The sequence below is a fragment of the Chiloscyllium plagiosum genome, unplaced genomic scaffold (genome assembly GCF_037043375.1).
Source record: "Chiloscyllium plagiosum isolate Xiang-an unplaced genomic scaffold, Cpla_swu_hap1 HiC_scaffold_33, whole genome shotgun sequence".
Lineage (NCBI taxonomy): Eukaryota > Metazoa > Chordata > Chondrichthyes > Orectolobiformes > Hemiscylliidae > Chiloscyllium > Chiloscyllium plagiosum.
The window spans coordinates 2,938,182-2,957,959 of NW_028270171.1; the positions used below are offsets into that span (position 1 = coordinate 2,938,182).

The following is a 19,778-nucleotide window of genomic DNA, read 5'->3' on the forward strand; positions in this document are numbered from 1 at the left end:
TCTGGTTCACACAAACATCGCTTTATTGCATTGTACACAGGCAGAAGGACCATAACATAGACAGGGATTGCACACATTCCCAGGAGGGATTGACATTCAGGATGAAGCGGATCAAGGGGAACCTGGGATTCACACGACGACCACAAAACTATTAACAACAGCACGCAAGGAGGTGAGAGGTCAGGCACAGACAGAGAGCTGCCTTCTCACCAGCTCCTCACCGTTTGTTTAATTCTTCTTGTTTGATTTCTTTGCTGATTTACCTGCAAGAAAAGAACAGTAGCAATTACAGTGAGCTTTCGGAAAGGCAGGAAAAGGTCACAGAGGGGAGTTGAGGAGATAACAGAGGGACCAGGGTCAAGACAAGGAGCAGAAAGATTTCCTGTGTTGTTTAAAGTTAGGAAGAAACTTCACACATTCTCGTGTTCAAATCCAGCTCAAATCGTCTATTGGAAAAGGCACCGAATCACAGTCTCATTACCCCTTTCTATAGACATGTTACTCGGCTCAGGTACAAAAAGGCAAATTAAAGGGAAGCATTCAGTCGCACTCACCTGAACTCACCATTCAAAAAAAGAAGCAAACTGCATTGCTTTAGCATCTTTTATGATGTCCCAACATAGCCAGTTGCTATTGTTGTAAAGTGGAAATCTGTATTCAGTATTGGGCTGTTCCTCTCACCCCACAGTAACCATATAATCTGAGCTTCAGATCCCCAGAGTATTCCCTCCTCAGGACCCTGGCTTGTTGGAGAGGAGACTTCTAGATTTCGTAAACCGTTGCTGTGGTTTCAATTCTTCATCAGTTAGCAAAACCTGAACTTTTCCATTTGGAGCGGGCACTGTAACAGTGAGCAAATGGAGTACCCCAGCAGGAGCGGGCAGCTTTAGTAAAGTTAGTTACAACTAACTTTCATTTTCACCAAATTGTTCAATCGAGGAGCTGACTTTGCAAAGAGGGATCTCATGTTCCCACTCCCTGCCCCCACACTCCTGGCTTGATTCTCTCCATTCTACTCTCCCTTTCTTTCTCTCTCACACACACACCCTCACCTTCTCTCTATTTCTCTCTTCCCTTTTCTCTCACCCCCTCTCCACTTTTCCCCTCGTCTCTCTCACGCTCCTCTCTTTCATCTTGTCTCCCCCATCCCACTATCTCTCACTGCCTCTTTCTACCCTAATCTCTCTTTGTCCATATCTTTCACTCTCTCTCCCTCACCCTGTCCTCTCTCACCTCCTCTTTCTTCTCCTTCTCTCCTTCCTACTCCTTCCTGTTCAGCATTCATCAATTATTTGCTGTAGGTTCTCAGCTACCTGCAGTTCAAAGAAGGTTCAATCAGATAATCCTTGGTACGGAGAGATTGTCTTATGACTAAAGGCTAAACAAATTGGGACTGCACTCAATGGAGTTTAGAAGAATGAGAGATGATCTCATTGAAACATATCAGATTCTTAAGGGTCAATACTGAGAGGATATTTCCCCTCATGGGAGAGTCTAGAACCAGAGGGCACAGCCTCAGAATAAAGGGGCAGCAATTTAAGGCTGAGATGAGGAGGAATTTCTTCTCTCAGAGGATTGTGAATCTTTGGAACTCCTTGTCACAGCTGTGGGGGCAGAGTCTATGTGTATATTAAGGCTAAGAAAGTTAGATTCTCGGTCAGTCAGGGAATCAAGGGTTACAGGGGAAGGATAGGAAGGTGGATGAGGAAATTCGGAGCAGGCAGGATCCTATTGGCTGGTGAAGCAGGCTGGAGGGGCCAAGTGGACTACACCTGTGCCATTGTCTTCTGGTCTTCCTCAATTGTATTAATGATGGAGCAGTTCTCTGACCATTCCCAGATCCGCCCTGGGAATAATCTCAACCTTTTCCAAGTCAGATTACAAAACCTCATGATGGTGACTGGAAACTGGAACAATCTACTGTAGAGAATATTTTACAATATTTTTAGAACGTTGCAGGAGCAGAATTGTCTTTTGGGCTTTTGGGGGCCAATGGGAAGTTCAAACTCATTCCTGAATGAAAAGATCCAAGAGCTGGAGAGAGAGAGAGCCCAGGATTGGTGGTTGGGAGAGAATCAGTAAACCGATTGCCCAATGGTATCTCTGAGGTCAGGCTGGAACCAAATTGTCTGAGGGGATCAGGGAGGATCCAGTCGTTTTCTTTAACATTGCTGGCTATGGAGATTATGAGATTGTTGAGAGAGTGTGTGGGAAAAGTGAGGTAGAGGGAGTACAGAGGAAGCTTGATGTCCTTGTGCATGAATCACAAAAAGTTGGTTTGCAGGTACAGCAGGTAATTAAGAAGACAAATGGAATATTGTCCTTCAATGCTAGAGGGATGACGTTAAAAACAGGGAGGTTATGCTGTAGCTGTATAGGGTGAGAACAAGGCGACAATTGGAGTACTGTGTCCAGTTTTGGTCTCCTTACTTGAGAAAGGATTACTGGTACTGGAGGGGCTGCAGAAGATGTTCACTAGGTTGATCATGGAGTTGAGAGGGTCAACTTATAGGAGACAATGAGTAGACTGGGACTATTCACGCTGGAATTAAGAAGAATAAGGGGGGAATCTTATAGAAACATATAAAATTGTGAAAGAAATAGATAAGATCCAAACAGAGAGGCTGTTTCCACTGGCTCAAAGAAGAGGGAGCAGGTTTAGGACTGAGTTGAGGAGGAACGTCTTCTCCCAAAGGGTTGAGATTCTTGTGGAATTCCCTGCTCAATGAAGCAGTTGAAGCTGCCTCATTGAATTTTTTTTAAGTAAAAGATAAATTTTTGAACAGTAAAGAAATTAAGGAATATGATGAGAGGGCATGTAAATGGATCTATGTCCATGAAGAGATCAGCCATGATCTTATTGAATGATGGAATAGGCTCAAAGGGCCAAATGGCCTACTCCTGCTCCTAGTTATTATGTTCTTAGAAGTGATGAAGATGAGGTGAATTTCTGGTTTAGACAGCAACATTAGTGAATGTTCTTTGGTCTAACCCTTTTACCCTGAGATCGGGAAATGTCCCTGTCTCCACTTTTATCTGAAAATGAGTTTCTAAAATGCCCTCTATTCTGCCTATTGCTCACTCTCAGTTGTTGAAGATCGGACATACCATTCTTCAGGCAATTCATCTATTCTAGGCATCACAGTAAAGCTCAATCCTTTCTTTCATTCAATGAATAAATAAAAGAATGAATAAACCTCACTCCCTGCCTCCCAGCCCTCTCACTCCCCTGCCCCTCTCCACCCACAGTCCCTGCCCCTTTCGACCCACATCCGTCCCCCTCCCCATCCCTCCTGACATTACCTTTTACCCCTTGGGTAGAGAGGGCTCCCCAAGACCCTAATAAGGGAATGATTCCCTTGAGTGGCTCATTCACATGGAGAGCAATTGGAGGAACCTGCCATGAGGCTAGAGGTGTTACTGCCCTCTCTGTCTCTCTCCATCTCTCCCTGAGCCCCTTCACCCTTCCCTATCCCTGTAACTTTACTGTATTCTAGTGAGAGTCAGCACCTTCAGGAACTGTATCCCAGTGAGAGTCAGCCCCTTCAGGAACTGTATCCCAGTGAGAGTCAGCCCCTTCAGGAACTGTATCCCAGTGAGAAGCTGCAATTTTAATGACCTCAGTAATAAATGTTAATGACTATCTCATTATATGTTTGCTTTTAAATAACATGATGTAAGTTTCACATTACGTATGATTGTATAAGCTATCTAATGAACTGAAAGAATGTACTCAACCAGAATTACTGTTTCCGTTGGAGTCGCTGGAATCACTGGAGTCACTGGAATCACTGGAGTCATCTGAGTCACTGGAATCACTGGAGTCATCTGAGTCACTGGAGTCATCTGAATCACTGGAATCACCTGAGTCACTGGAATCTTTAGAGTCACTAGAGTCATCGGAGCTGTCAGAATCACTGGAGTCACTGGAATCACCGGAGTCACTTGAATCATCTGAGTCACTGGAATCACTGGAGTCATCAGAGTCGCTGGAGTCGTTGGAATCACTGGAGTCATCAGAGTCACTGGAATCACTGGAGTCATTGGACTCGCTGGAGTCATCGGAGTCACTGGAATCGCTGGAGTCACTGGAATCGCTGGAGTCATCAGAGTCACTGGAATCGCTGGAGTCACTGGAATCATCAGAGTCACTAGAATCACTGGAATTACTGGAGTCATCAGAGTCACTGGAGTCACTAGAATCACTGGAGTCATCAGAGTCACTGGAATCACTGGAGTCATCAGAGTCACTGGAGTCACTAGAATCACTGGAGTCATCAGAGTCACTAGAATCACTGGAGTCACTAGAATCACTGGAGTCATCAGAGTCACTAGAATCACTGGAGTCATCAGAGTCACTGGAATCACTGGAGTCATCAGAGTCACTGGAGTCACTAGAATCACTGGAGTCATCAGAGTCACTGGAGTCACTAGAATCACTGGAGTCATCAGAGTCACTGGAGTCACTAGAATCACTGGAGTCACTGGAATCATCAGAGTCACTGGAGTCACTAGAATCACTGGAGTCACTGGAATCATCAGAGTCACTGGAGTCATCACTGTCACTGCTATCACTTGAGTCACTGGAGTCACTACTATCACTAGAACTACTGGAATCACTGCTGTCGCTGGAATCACTGGATTCGCTAGAACTACTGGAATCACTGGAATCATCAGCTCCAGCACCTACAGAACGACAGCAAGCAAATTTTAGATGATAATATATTTCAAGGTGGTAATTAGTCAAAATAGATGTACGTTCCTTGAGTTTTGGAGACCGACCTATACGGTTTAAAAGTCAGCCCAACAGCAGAGTTGGGGTAAACAAGGAAAGAATCAACTCCTCAGCCCACTCAGACATTGAAGTCTGTCCATTTCTTCAACCTTCACATGGAGAGCTCAATCCCTGTCTCAGGAACAGGACACCCAGCCTCACGGAAGCTCAGGGAGTCCCTGACCTCCACGGGATTTTGGAGCCTGAGGCCTGGAACCTGAGGCCTCTGAGTCCTCAATATCCATGGCAACATCTAGCTGTCACACCCAGAAAAGCTGCATGCTCACAGACTGCCAGCACCAGCCTTTTTCTTGCATGTTAACAGCCATGCTTTCAGCTGCCTGGGACCCTGGGCTCTGGAATTCCCCCACCCCACCTTAGGATGGTCCCTTTGGTCTCCCTTTTTTTAACAACAGGTCATTAAGTTAGCTTTTTACTTGATTCATTTTTAAAAAATGAATACAAAATTCACCACCTGCCATAGGATTTGATCCCTTGTAGCCCAGAACATTAGCCCTGGGGGCTTTGGATGACTGGCGCAGGGACATTACTGTGATTCTGTGCCCTCCCCATGTCTCCATGAAATTTCTTCACCATTCCACACACCCCCCCAACCCAACAAGACCCTTCAACCTTCATCTCCCTCATGTCACTGGATAGCTCATCCCCTGTCATTCTCCTTTCCTTCACTCTAACCAATCAACTGACATCTCTTTGAAGGACAAACCCATTCGTAAATGATAGCCCCCAGCCCCCAATGATGAGATGTCTTTCTTTCCCTTCAATTGGGCAATTACAGGATCTTCCAATTTCAGCTGGACCAGATGCTTTGCTTTTGTAGATCAACTCCAGTGGAGCCAAATGTCTCCCCCCCCCCCCACCCCCCACCCTTGGAGATGCCCCCACATTAGGCCCACAATGGTCAGTCCTGAATATTCCTCGATGTTTCCTGGGATTACTGGCAGGGACAAGCTTCTCACTTTATGGAATTACCCCTGAACCTCATCAGTGACTCCTCCTCTGGCTCATTCTGCTGAAGGTCTATGTTCTTAGGTATCTGTCCTCTCTCTCAGCAGTCACTGAATTCCAACACTCAACTATTGCCATGGACTGACTGGCCAAGAGACATCTCCATTTCGAACAACATTCCTGCTAGTATTTTGAGAATTGCTACTTTTCTATTACAATCAGTAAGGATATAACCTGACTCTTGTGAAGAGAACAGGAAAGGAAATGAAAAACACATACCTCCATTCCCATTGCCATTTCCGGCTCCTTTCCCATGACCATTCTGGTATCCCTTGGCATCTCCGATGCTGAGTCCATTCCCATTTCTTTTCCCATTTCCGTTTCCATCTCCATTACCGTTTCCATTCCCGTGTCCATTTCCGTTTCCATTCTTGTCTCCATTCCCATTTCCATTCCCATGTCCATTCCCATTTCCATTCTTGTCTCCATTTCCATTTCCATTCCCGTGCCCATTCCCGTTTCCATTCCTGTCTCCATGCCCATTTCCATTCCCGTCTCCATTCCCATTTCCGTTCCCGTGTCCATTCCCATTTCCATTTTTGTCTCCATTCCCATTTCCATTCCCGTGTCCATTCCCATTTCCAACACCATGTCCATTCCCATTGCCATTCCTGCCTCCATTCCCATTTCCATTCCTGAATCCATTACCATTGCCTTTCCCGTATCCATTCCTGTCTCCATTTCTGTGCCCATTCCCATATCCATTACCACCTTCATTCCCATGTCCTTTCCCATTTCCGTATCCGTCCCCACGTCCATTCTCATATCCAAGTTCATTCTTGTGCCCGTTCCCAGCCCCATGGCCATTTCCATTCCAATCACCATTTCCGTTGGCCTCTGAAATAGAAGAGGACATCATTTTGGAATTGAAGGTTATTTAAACACCAGCAGCACAGTATTTTGTAAATTTATGACATGTATTTGGTATGCATGGTTCTGCCATTGCCTGCAAGCTCAGAAGCTGTCAGCACCACATTAAGGTCCTGTTGACATGCCCAATGCAGCGAGTCATATCCTAATAATAGATTCTAAAGAAACTTTGAGAAAATGAATTGTGTACACTCACCGTTGCTGTCACTGTCATCACTGTCGCTGCTTTTTTCTTCGTGTCCATTCTCATAACCATTCTCGTCACCATTGCCGTAACCGTTGTCATAACCATTATCATATGTGTTATAACCGCCATCATAGCCATTGTCATGTCCATTACCGTATCCATTATCGTATTCACTGTTGTAGCCATTGTCAAATCCATTGCCGTATCCATTATCATAGCCACTGTCGTAGCCGTTGTCATAGCCATTGCCGTACCCATAGCCGTACCCATTGTACCCATTACCGTATGCTTTGCCATACTCATCGCTGTTGTCACTGTTGCCACCATTTCTGCCCCATTCGCGGCTGTTGCTCTCGGCACTGCGCCGAACCACAGCATGTCCAAGGTCTGAAACCAAACAGAGGAACGTATCAGAGGTGTGGCTCCAACAGCTACAATTAGCTTTCCGCAACCTTGTGGCCCCACCAGAACCAGATGAGCCAGTCACATTTCAGTGTTACTACTTAACTGCAATCTCAATCAATGAGCAGCACAATCCACAACTTGTTTCTGATTATTGCTGGCTACCATAGTCTGGGCTGTTACTAGCCGTGTCCAGAGAAAGATTCATTTGGCTGAACCTGGATACAGAGGTACTGTCTTCTAAGTTGGTTGGATCTATACTCACTGGAGTTTAGAAGGATGTGAGGTGATCTTATTGAAACATACAAGATTCCTGAGCATTTGTCAGGGTAGAAGCTAAAAGCAGGAGTCTAGGACCAGAGGGCAACAGAGTAAGTGGTTACCCAGTTAAAACAGAGATGAGGAATTTTCTTCTCTCAGATGGGAATGATTCTGTGGAATTCTTTAATCGTAGAGGGCTATCAAGGTTGAGTCAAGGCTGAGAGAGAGATTTTTAATCAGGATGGGAATCGAGGGTTATGGGGAAAAGGAAGCAGAGTGGAGTTAAGGATGATCAGATCAGCCATGGTGTCATTGAACATTGACGCAGACTCAATGGGCTGAATGGTCTACATCTGCTTCTGCATCTTAAGTCATTATAGTGTTAGAACACCACTATCCATTATCCCAAGGATATCTGTGCGCATGTGTAATCACATAAATATCATCCTGGAGTTTTAGATAATTGAGGTTTTGATCTGAGTGAGGTTTTGAAAATTATCAAAGAACTAAATAGCGAAAAATCCTTTTTTCAGAGAAAGAACTCCAAAGTAAGAGGATCATCACATTAAGGTGAGAGGCAAGTATTTAGTCGTGAAATCAGGAAGTGCTTCCCACAGAGTGGGATCTGAGAATCTGATCCCTGCTCCTCCAAAAAAAAACAAGCTGCTGATTGTGGAGACAGAGAGATGGAGCCTACAGTCCCAGAATCAGTAGATCGATGATTGACCTGGGTATAGAGGATAATTGAACAAAGGAAAGTGAAATTGAGATACAGGAAAGTCTTGTCTAACTCTACGTTTATATTCACTTGTGGGGTGTGGGTTTTGCTCACCTTTAAAATGGTGAAAGGGGGTGAAACAGGCTGTGTGGGTTGAATGGTCTTCTTCTCTTCTAATGTTAAGATCCTACTGAAATGATTCTGTGCAATATGATAGCTAACATACCAGGGACCCAGGTTCAATTCCAGCCTCAGCTGACTGTCTTTGTGGAGCTTGCATGTTCTCCCTGTGTCTGCATGGGTTTCCTTCCACAGTCCAGAGATGTGCAGATTAAGGTCGATTGGCTGTGGGAAATGTAGGGTCTGTGGGTGGATGGTCCTTGGAGGGTTGGTGTGGACATGATGAGCTGAATGGCCTGTTTTCACACTGTAAGGATTCTTTTTTTTTTGCTGTCTCTATGCTTCCCTTTATGGTAGACAAAGGCAACATTTCAAACTCTCTACCCTCATCACTTTCAGACCCACTCCCCCTTCTCTGGATCACGCTCCCAGATTTTTAATTTGTTTTCAATGAAAGTGTTTTGAATCGACAATGTGATGCTGACAACTGAATCACTCAAGCCGTATGTGTATGTTTGTTTAAGTATGTTTATTTGTGTGTGGGTGTACGTCTGTATTTGTATGTGTCTTTGTCTGTATTTGTGAGTGTTTGTGTACATTTGGGTGGTTTAAACCTCAGTGGATCCACAGTTGGAGTTCTGTGGTCAGTATGTGACTCCATACTGGATGATGGATGTTATGTTAGAGATGGAGGGGGTCTGGGAGGGGCAATGGACAGAAGGAAAGGTTGGGGGCTGTTGGGAGCAGATTGTGTGTTAGGAGCAGGGTGATGGATGTGGCAGAAGTGTTTCAGATTCTGAAGGGATGTGGCAATGTAAGGAAAACCACCAGATTTTTTCAAATTGAAGAGTGTTGGGTGAGAAGGTTCCAATGGAACATTAAGGGAGGTTTGAGGCAGAAAACAGAAAGACATCTTTCCTCCCTCAAGTTTCTGAAGCTGTGATACCTCTGAAGGAGACTGAAATGACTAAGAACAGGTTAGAAAGCCAACTGTGAGGCATGGCAATGAGAGGAACAGAGTGTATGTGGGATCCTCATCAACTGGATAGGGATTATGCATGAATGAATAAAGAAATACTTACTTCAGTGGTACCGATCAAAGGCTGCACTCTGGGATCAGGCATGGCTGGCTCATTTTGTGTCAAGATTAGCATGGTGCTGGAGAAGCAAAGCAGGTCAGGCAGAATCCGAGGGGCAGGAAAAATTGACGTTTTGGCTGAAACATCGATTTTTCCAGCTCCTCAGATGCTGCCTGACCTGCTGTGCTTCTCCAGCACCACTCTAATCTTGACTCTGATATCCAGCATCTGCAGTACCCACTTCCGTCTGGCTCATTTTGTGGTTGGCACAGACATAGATGGCAGATTGGCCACTTTCAGTGCTGTTACCATTCTGTGGTGGGACTGGCTGTATGGACCGATGTGGTTCCAGAGGTTAACCAGGGTCCTGGGGAGATCATGATCCCTGGGGCAATGATCTAGTGCGAGTGGCTTGTGAATGATTATGGTGTACACACCAGAAAGATTGCTCCACCAATTGAAAACTTTCCTCAGATACCCTCTGACAGTGCAGCACTCCCTCAGCACTGATCCTCCAACAGTGCAGACTCCCTCTCCCTCCACACTGACCCACTGACAGTGCTGCACTCCCTCAGCACTGACCCCCCGGACGGTGCGGCACTCCCTCGGTACTGATCCTCCGACAGTGCGGCACTCCCTCAGCACTGACCCTTCGACAGTGCAGCACTCCCTCAGCACTGACCCTCTGACAGTGCGGCCTTCCCGTCAATACTGACCCTCCGTCAGTGCAGCACTCCCTCAGCACTGACCCTCTGACAGTGCTGCACTCCCTTAGCATTGACCCTCTGACAGTGCAGTACTTCCTCAGCACTGACGCTCTGACAGTGCAGCACTCCCTCAGCACTGACCCTCTGTCAGCACGGCACTCCCTTGGTACTGATCCTCCGATAGTGCGGCCCTCGCTCAGTACTGACCCTCCAACAGTGCAGTGCTCTCTCAGCATTGACCCTCTCACTGTGGTGATCACTCAGCACTGGCCCTCCAAAAATGTGGGGCTCCCTCTGCAATGTCTCAGGAGTGTAATTTCTGGATTATTTCTGTGGTCTCTCAACTGTTACTTGAACACATTAACTTTGTGAGAGATAGTTTAGGCAGCTCCAGTCTGATGAACAGCTGAGTGACAGTCTCCTGGGAGCTGGTGAATCTGGAGACTTCCACTGGGGGTTAAGGGGGAATGTGGTCAGTTCCCGGCTAGACTGTTTGAAGTTGCAGATATGTGATGTTGAAGTGGGCCAGATGACAGCAGATTAGAGCCCTCTAGTGGGTCAGTTTTCTCCTCAATGAACCCACCCCCATGGATTTGGAATTGACACAGGGTCTGGACAACTACAGCTCCTCTCAGAATCAACAACAGAAATTAGTTATATTTATTTAGGGCCTTTAACTAAGTGATACCGCCAGACTAATTCCTGAAATGAGCGGATTGCTGATGAGGCAAGGCAAGTCAGGATGGATCTTGTATCCTCTGGAGTTTAGAAGAGTCAGGTGACTTAAATGAAACATCCAAGATCCTGAGGGGAGTTGACCGGGTGGAAAGGATGTTTCCTCTTCTGGGACAATCTATTGAGACTCTTGTGAGTGTCACGGTGGCTCAGTGGTTAGTACTGCTGCCTCACAGCACCAGGGACCCAAGTTCAATCCCACCCTCAGGTGACTGTGTAGAATTTATACATTCTCCACATGTCTGTGTGGGTTTTTCTGAGTGCTCTGGATTCCTCCCATGGTCCAAAGATGCACAGGTTCAGTGAATTGGCCATGCTAAAGTGCTCATAGTGTTCAGAGATGTGCAGGCTAAGTGGGTTAGCCATGGGGAAATGCAGGCTTACAAGGATAGGGTAGGGATTCTCTTTAGAGGGTCTGTTTGGACTTGATGGTAGAATGGCCTGCTTCCACAGAGTAAGGATTGTGTGATGTAGGGGTCTCTGTTTAAAACTAAGGGTGCACCTATTCAAAACAGAGAGGAGGAAATAGGAAATGTTCTCTCAGAGGGTTGAGAAACTTTGGAATTCCCTTCCTCAAAAGGCAGTGGCTGCAGAATCTTTAAACATTTTGGTGGCCAAAGGAGATAGATTCTTGATGGCCACGGGGAGGAAGATTATCAGTGATATGCAGGAATGTAGAGTTGAGGTTAAAATCAGATCAGCTGTGATCTTATCAAATGGGGCAGCAGGTTTGAAAGGCCTGAGTGGCCTCCTCTTGGTCCTGGGTTGTAAACGTCTCCATTCTCTTCACTGAGTGTAATCGGATTTTTAAGAATTAGCCCAAAATTCCCAAAACAGACGACCAAACTTCTGGTCATGACAATGTTTATGTGGAGCATCATCAATGGGAGAGGATATGTGGAGGGAGGAATTCCACAGCTGCTGCTCAGCGTGGGATGGGGTGGCATTCAGAGGTGGAGCATTGTCATGGAGAATTCAGAAGGTTCCACGACTCTCTCCCAGATCGCTAGAAACCTACAACACTCATATATTACAAACTCTCCTTACTAGTTAATCAGTGACGCTGGATCAATATCCTTTAACCCTCCCTAACAGCATTCTGGGTGGCCCTACAGCACATGGACTGCAAAGATTCGAGAAGTCAGCTCACCACCACCTTCTCAAGGGGGCAACAAGGGACAGGCAATAAATGGTGGGTCCAGTCAGCAAAGCCCATGAATGATTTTTTTAAAAACCCACTAATGATACCAAGGGCTTATCTTCCTATTGTTGTCTGAATTAGTGAGACCATAAGACATAGGGGCAGAGTAGGCTATTTAGCCCATCACATCTACTCCACCAAGCAATGAGATCATGGCCAATCTAATAATCCTCAACTTCACTGTCCTGCCTTTTCCCCATGATCCTCAATTCCTTTCCTGATTAAAAATCTGTCCATCTTAGCCTCGAATATCCTTAATGACCCAGCCTCAACAGCCCTCATGGTAATGAGAAGACCATAAGGTTGCAATGCTTTATTGAGCCAGACAGAATGGAGCAACAGGGCAGGAGGGGGGGCAATCACTAAGCTTCTCTTTCCTCTGTATTCATTTTTTTGACCTCCATCCATTCCCTCTCTCTCCTGATCTCTATCCATTCCCCCTCTCCTGCTTTCTATCCATTCCCTTTCTCCTGACCTCCATCCATTCCCTCTCTCCTGTTGCCTATTCATTCCCTCTATCCTGATCTCTAACTATCCCTGTCTTGGTTGCTCTCAAACAATCTACTCGTGAGTTTCAGATGCTGAGCTTGGATGATGTAGATTAGTTGCGATGCTCTCTGTCGTTCAATAGCCGCTAATGGCCGAGGCCTGCACTTTGACCAAGGAGAGTCACTAGGCACCATCCCTGTCAGTCTCCATGGCCTTGGCGTCCCATTTAGAACCAATATGTTCTGAATTGAACAAAACTGGGGGAGTGAATTGCATGTGCCTGGAAAGTATTGAATTAAATGTTCGCGATCAAAGGGATTGAGGTAAGCTCCCAGAGCAATGCCTCTGTGATGTTACTGAATGATAATTTCTCAGGCTGTGAGAAATTTTCTCAGAAAGTGATCAGATTACATGTCAAACACTCATTACAGACTCCAAATCAAACTCTTACTCCCACATGACATTCGTCTATCACCATTTGGGACCATTCAATTATTTTAGATTGGAGATTTTCCAAGGGACAAAGTAAACTTCCTCACTCTCAGATTCGCTCAATAACCCCTACACCAAGGCATGAGATGCCGAGCCATTCAGGACTGTGCCTCCAAACTCTTCCTGCTGTTAATCTGATTCATGTCTGGGTAAACGTCTAACAATCTTGTATAAACATTGCCAGTTTTCCACGGCTAACTCTGTAAATAGTCCTTGCAAAGCTACAACTCGTAAAGGGGCAATTTCCAACCTCTCTCCCATGGGTTTGTAAATGCACCATGCAACTCAAAAGGTGCACCTTTGCATTAACAGTGGTCAATCAAGGCAGTTTCCCAACATCCTGGACAACCGCACCCCGCTAGGGCCACGGTGGGTAACCCACAATTGGGCGATGTGCCAATCACTCAGATACGACTTCTGGGTGGGGAGAGAAATCAATTGGAAATGAGGGTACTCACGTCGACATTGACACACAGCGAACAGACCAAGCAGGGCAAGGAAGAGTAACGTCTTCATTGTCTCTGTCTCTTTCTCTCTGGTCTTCTTGCTCAATCAGAGATGGGCAGTGTTCAGAGTTCTGATGGTTCAGGGCAGACGTCTCGCCATTTATACTCTACCAGTTCACAGATGCTCATTGACACAGGGTGGGTCACGTGCCACTTGTGGCCAGAGAATCCCGGAGGCGGAAGGACTGTGGTTTGCCACAGCAACAGACATTCCAAAAAATCCCAAATGCTAGCTGGTAATGATAGGCTCGCGAGAATCAGCCTGACCACCAGCTCCCAGGGAGAAACAAGTGGCCAGGCTGAAATTAACGAGGACAATCAACCAACACAATCGTGTTGTTTTGGGAGTCTGTGAATTTCCATTGTTTAAATTTCAGACACATCCTTTCATCAAAACGGCATGAAACACCTGATCAGGTTAAATACCTGTCACCTCGTATTCCATGCAGAGCCGCTCAGTACTGACCCTCCAACAATATGACAATCCCTCAGTACTGACTGTCTGACAGTGTGGAACTCACTCAGTACTGGCCTTCTGACACTGCGGTACTCACTCAGCACTGACCCTGTGACATTGCGGCACTCCTTCAGCACTGATCCTCCTACAGTGCAGAACTTTGTCAGTACTTATCCTGCAACAGTGTTGTACTCTCATTACTAACCCTGTGAGATTGAGGTATGTCCCTCAGCACAGATCTTCAAAAGTGATACACTCCCACAGTGCTGACCCTCTGACAGTGCGGTGCTCCCTCAGCACTGACCCTCATACAGTGTGGCACTCCCTCATTACCGACTCTCCAAAAGTGCAGCCTTCCCTTAGTAATGAACCTCCAACAGTGCAGCGCTGTCTCAGCGCTGACCCTCCGCCTGTGCAGCACTCCCTCAGCACTGACCCTCTGACAGTGCAGCGCTCCCTCAGCACTGACCCTCCAATAGTGCGGCACTCCCTCAGCACTGACCCTCTAACAGTGTAGCACTCTCTTGGCACTGACTCTCGTACAGTACAGCACTCCCTCAGCTCTGACTCTCCAACAGTGCGGCATTCCCTCAGCACTGACCCTCATACAGTGTGGCACTCCCTCATTACTGACCCTTCAATAGTGCAACCCTCCCTTTGTAATGAGCCTTCAACAGTGCAGCACTGTCTCAGCGCTGACCCACCGGTGGTGCACTACTCCTTCAGCACTGACCCTCTGACAGTGCAGCACTCCTTCAGCGCTGACCCTCTGACAGTGCTGCACTCCCTCAGCACTGACCCTCTGACAGTGCAGTGCTCCCTCAGCACTGACCCTCCAACAGTGCAGCACTCCCTCAGCACTGACTCTCCAACAGTGTGGCACTCCCTCAGCACTGACTCTCCAACAGTGCGGCACTCCCTCAGCACTGACTCTCTGACAGTGCGCCACTCCCTCAGCACTGACCCTGTGACGTTGCGGCACTCCCTCAGCACTGACCCTCTAACAGTATAGCACTCTCTTGGCACTGACTCTCGTACAGTACAGCACTCCCTCAGCTCTGACTCTCCAACAATGCGGCATTCCCTCAGCACTGACCCTCATACAGTGTGGCACTCCCTCATTACTGACCCTTCAATAGTGCAGCCCTCCCTTTGTAATGAGCCTTCAACAGTGCAGCACTGTCTCAGCGCTGACCCACCGACAGTGCAGCACTCCTTCAGCACTGACCCTCTGACAGTGCAGCACTCCTTCAGCGCTGACCCTCTGACAGTGCTGCACTCCCTCAGCACTGACCCTCTGACAGTGCAGTGCTCCCTCAGCACTGACCCTCCAACAGTGCAGCACTCCCTCAGCACTGACTCTCCAACAGTGTGGCACTCCCTAAGCACTGACTCTCCAACAGTGCGGCACTCCCTCAGCACTGATTCTCTGACAGTGCGCCACTCCCTCAGCACTGACCCTGTGACGTTGCGGCACTCCCTCAGCACTGACCCTCCAACAGTGCAGCACTCCCTCAGTACCTACCCTGCAACAGTGCAGCCCTCAGCACTGACCATCCAACAGTATGGCACTCACTCAGCACTGACCCTCCGACAGTGCGGCACTCCCTCAGCACTGACCCTCCGACAGTGCAACACTCCCTCAGCACTGAACCCCCAACAGTGCAGCACTCCCTCAGCACTGACCCTCTGACAGTGCGGCACTCCCTCAGCACCGACCCTCTGACAGTGCAGCACTCCCCCAGCACTGACCCTCCCACAGTGCAACACTCCCTCAGCACCGACCCTCTGACAGTGCAGCACTCCCTCAGCATCAACTCTCCCACAGTGCAGCACTCCGTCAGCACCGACCCTCCCACAGTGCAGCACTCCCTCAGCACCGACCCTCCCACAGTGCAGCACTTCCTCAGCACTGACCCTCCGACAGTGCAGAACCCCCTCAGAATTGACCCTCCAACAGTGCAGCAGTCCCTCAGGACCCAAGTAACAACCAGTGTCACACCATTCGGTTTCAAGTCCCACATCAGAACATTGCAATACTTTAATTTATGTTCCTCCATTGGACGGTGAGCAGGGCTATGACTGGACAATGGTCAGGAGTCACTGCCTGATAGTCAGGGAGTCACGGGATGATGATCAGGGTAACACTACGTTGGCCAGGTGGTCACTGGGAAATGGTCAGGGGGTCATTGGGCAATGGCCAGGCAGTCACTGGGCAATGGTCATGGGGTCATTGTGCAATGGTCACGGGGCCACTGGGCGATGGTCAGGGAGTCACTAGATATTGATCGATAGGTCACTGGGTGTTGGTCAGTGGGTCACTGGGTGTTGGTCAGGGGGTCACTAGATAATGGCCAGTAGGTCACTGGGTATTGGTCAGTGGGTCACTGGGTGATGGTCAGGGGGTCACTAGATAATGGTCAGTAGGTCACTGGGTGTTGGTCAGTGGGTCACTGGGTGTTGGTCAATAGGTCACTGGGTATTGGTCAGTGGGTCACTGGGCGATTGTCAAAGGGTCACTGGGTGATGGTCAGTGGGCAATGGTCAGTGGATGCTGGTCCAGAGCAGAGAGCCTGTCTGGTTTGCTTCAATCTCCACTGTGCCTGGCTGAGTTTGGGAAAGCTGAGCTGTGTCAGTTCTCTCCGAGCAGGAATTGAACCTGAAATATTGGCCTCTGCAGGTGGATCTTACACCCAGCACAGAGTCACTGCACAATCTGTGTAATCATATTCCAGAGACTAATTCTTATTTTTTTGTTTTAAATGAGAGGCTTTGAGTTTTTGAGTTGATTAGAAGGTTGAGTATGCTGAAAATTACAGAGTGGTAACTTCCTGAGGTTAGCTGGGACTCTGTGTTTAGTTACAGTCAAATTATAACTGCAGCATTTCGGAAACCGCAGTTACTCTGGCTGTGAGAAACACTCAGAGCTGCCGGTCGGTTAACACTTTCTCCACACTCTCACACTGAAGTGATTCCTTCACTGAGCAGGAAGAGCTGGAATCAAACCTGACAATCATTTCAAGAAAAAAAGCAGTGTCCTCTCTCCACGTGCAGGAATGATTGTGGGTGGGTATATTTCTGTAATAGAGAGGGACTGGACTTGTGCAAGTGCAATGCAGACATTGAGCGGAGCAGGATGGGAATGAATGAGACTGGTGCTGTCTCTGATATATTCACCTGATCCCCATTTCTAACTGTGTCAGATTGGAGGGAGCTGAAACAGACGCTGGAGGAGGGTAGACACATTGTCAAGGGGGAAGCTGGTTAAAGACATGTGAAAGAGGAATAGAAAAGTATGACTATGGGATGAAATGTGGAGGGAACAGGAGGAGATTCGCAAGAGCTAGCATGGACCAGTAGGGCTGAATGGACAGTTTCTGGAAAGTCTATGTGCAGTTGGATGAGCAGCTTAAGCCTGAAGCTAGGAATAGTGACAGCACAAGGGATAGCAATCACGGAGTCGATACATTAAGGGAATGCTGCACTGTCATAGGGTCAGTGCTGAGGAAGTGCCGCACTGTCGGAAGGTCAGTGCTGAGGGAGTGCTGCACTGTCGGAGGGTCAGTGCTGAGGGAGTGCTGCACTGTCGGAGGGTCAGTGCTGAAGGAGTGCTGCACTTCATAGGGTCAGTGCTGAGGGAGTGCTGCACTGTCGGAGGGTCAGTGCTGAAGGAGTGCCACACTGTCAGAGGGTCAGTACTAAGGGAGTGCTGCACTGTCGGAGGGTCAATGCTGAGGGAGTGTTGCACTATGGGAGGATCAGTGCTGAGGGAGTGCTGTACTGTAGGAGGGTCAGTGCTGAGGGAATGCCGCACTGTCGAAGGGTCGGCGCTGAGGGACTGCTGCACTGTCGTAGGGTCAGTGGAGTTCTCCTGTTACCTTGGGGCCATTATATTTTCATAATACAAAGCACTAAAACCGAATTTCTGATCATTGCCTGGCCCCTGTTTGTGGGATCTTGTTGTCTACTCATTAATCCTTGTGCTTCCCATATCTGTAACAGTCAATGCTCAAATGACTCCTAAGTACCTTGGGACTCAAGGTTTTTCTTTTCACTAGCCGGCCATGAACAGTTCAGTTCTCACCTTCCTGTTCTGGTGACAATAGTCTTGGGATCCCATTAACATGAGCATCTGGGAACAATTATTATTAGAGTCATACAGTCATAGAGATGTACAACATGGAAACAGATCCTTCAGTCCAAATTGTCCATGCCAACCTGATATCCCAAATTAATCTAATCCCATTTGCCAGCAAATGGTCCTTCTCCCTCTGCACCCTTCCTATTCATAAACCCATCCACATGCCTTTTAAATGTTGTAATTGTACCAATCTCCATCACTTCCTCTGGCAAATCATTCCATACACACACCACCCTCTGCGTGAAAAAGTTGCCCCTTAGGTCCCTTTTAAATCTTGCCCCTCTCAACTTAAACCTACACCTTCTAGTTTTGGACTACCTCACCTTGGGGAAAATACCTTGTTTATTTACTCTATCCATGGCCCTCATGGATAGAGTAAATCTCTATAAAGGTCACCCCTCAGCCTATTCAGGCTCTCCATATAGCTCAAACTCTCCAACACTGGCAACATCGTGGTAAATCCTTTCTGAAATTTTTCAAGTTTTAAGGCTTTTTCCTCTAGCAGGGAGACCAGAATTGTTGTTCGGTAACAGAGTCGATTAGAATGAGACCTATTTTGATGAGTGAGTGAGCAAGTGGATTTGGAAAGGTTCAGTGATGCCTTGTTCTTGAGTATCTGCCCTCCTGCTGAAGGAATATTTGTCACAGGAAACAATTATAACTTAGTTTGTTATGGTTTCCTCATCTGTAATTTATTTCCACAAACTGCAAGGCCTTTTTTCTTCTTGAGGAGTTTGCCAATCTGCGATGATGTGCTCAGTTCAGACATTGTGTTTTCCACGGGGCCCCTGTTGGGGAGGGAGAGAGAGAGGGAGAGGCAGACACTCGAGTTAGTTTGGCTACGAAATGACCGTGTCTACAGCTGTGAGGAGAGAGTTATAAATACTGAGCTGCCTCAGTCAGTAACTGTGCAGCAGAGCTGACTGGAGTGAGTGCTGCTTATGAACATCTGTCAGAGAACAAGAGGGGGTCAAATGGTTTGTGAGTATCCCACCCAGGAGCACGATATGTAACGTCTTCAGATCTCTTTAGATGTTCTCAATTTTTGCTAGTCATGGGATGTGGGTGTTCCTGACTGGGTCAGCATCTATTGCCTGTCTCCCATTGCCCCTTAGAAGGTGAGGGTGAGCTGCTTTCGAGAACGGCTGCAGTCCATTATTGTGGGCTGTCCCACAATGCTATTAGGAAGGAGTTCCAGGATTTTGACCCAGCAACACTAAAGAAGCAGCGTCAGGATGGTCAGAAGCACCTTTTATTAATTCCTTCTGAGCTGCAGAGTTACCCAGCAATGCTTCAGTTGTACAATTCACATCGTTATTGTCAAATCTCTTTGTAGCTTCATCCCTGGAATCACAGCCCTCCGTTATCTCTGCACCTCTCCAGGCCGGCCTCGCGTGTCACAATGATTTTCATTTGCGCCTTTGCAAGCAGTTGCCTGAGCCCTGGAATTCCCTCTCAATATGTGCAGGTCAGGTGAATTGGCCATGCTAAATTGTCCGTAGTGTTAGGTAAGGGGTAAATGTAGGGGTATGGGTGGTTTGCGCTTCGGCGGGTTGGTGTGGACTTGTTGGGCCAAAGAGCTCTCTGTAAACTAATCTAATCTAATCTAA

The 19,778-nt window shown here is 47.4% G+C and overlaps 1 protein-coding gene across 1 annotated transcript; it reads right to left on the reverse strand.

Moving 5' to 3' along the window:
- Nucleotides 1-13,643, reverse strand: LOC122542089 (uncharacterized). The gene is made up of 5 exons (XM_043679431.2): nt 13,523-13,643; nt 6,870-7,247; nt 6,023-6,640; nt 3,739-4,686; nt 1-263 (listed from the first exon to the last, which is right to left on the reverse strand). The coding sequence occupies exons 1-5, from the start codon at nt 13,578-13,580 to the stop codon at nt 229-231; spliced, it is 2,037 nt and encodes a 678-aa protein (XP_043535366.2). The 5' UTR covers nt 13,581-13,643; the 3' UTR covers nt 1-228.
- Between the last annotated feature and the right edge of the window lie 6,135 nt (nt 13,644-19,778).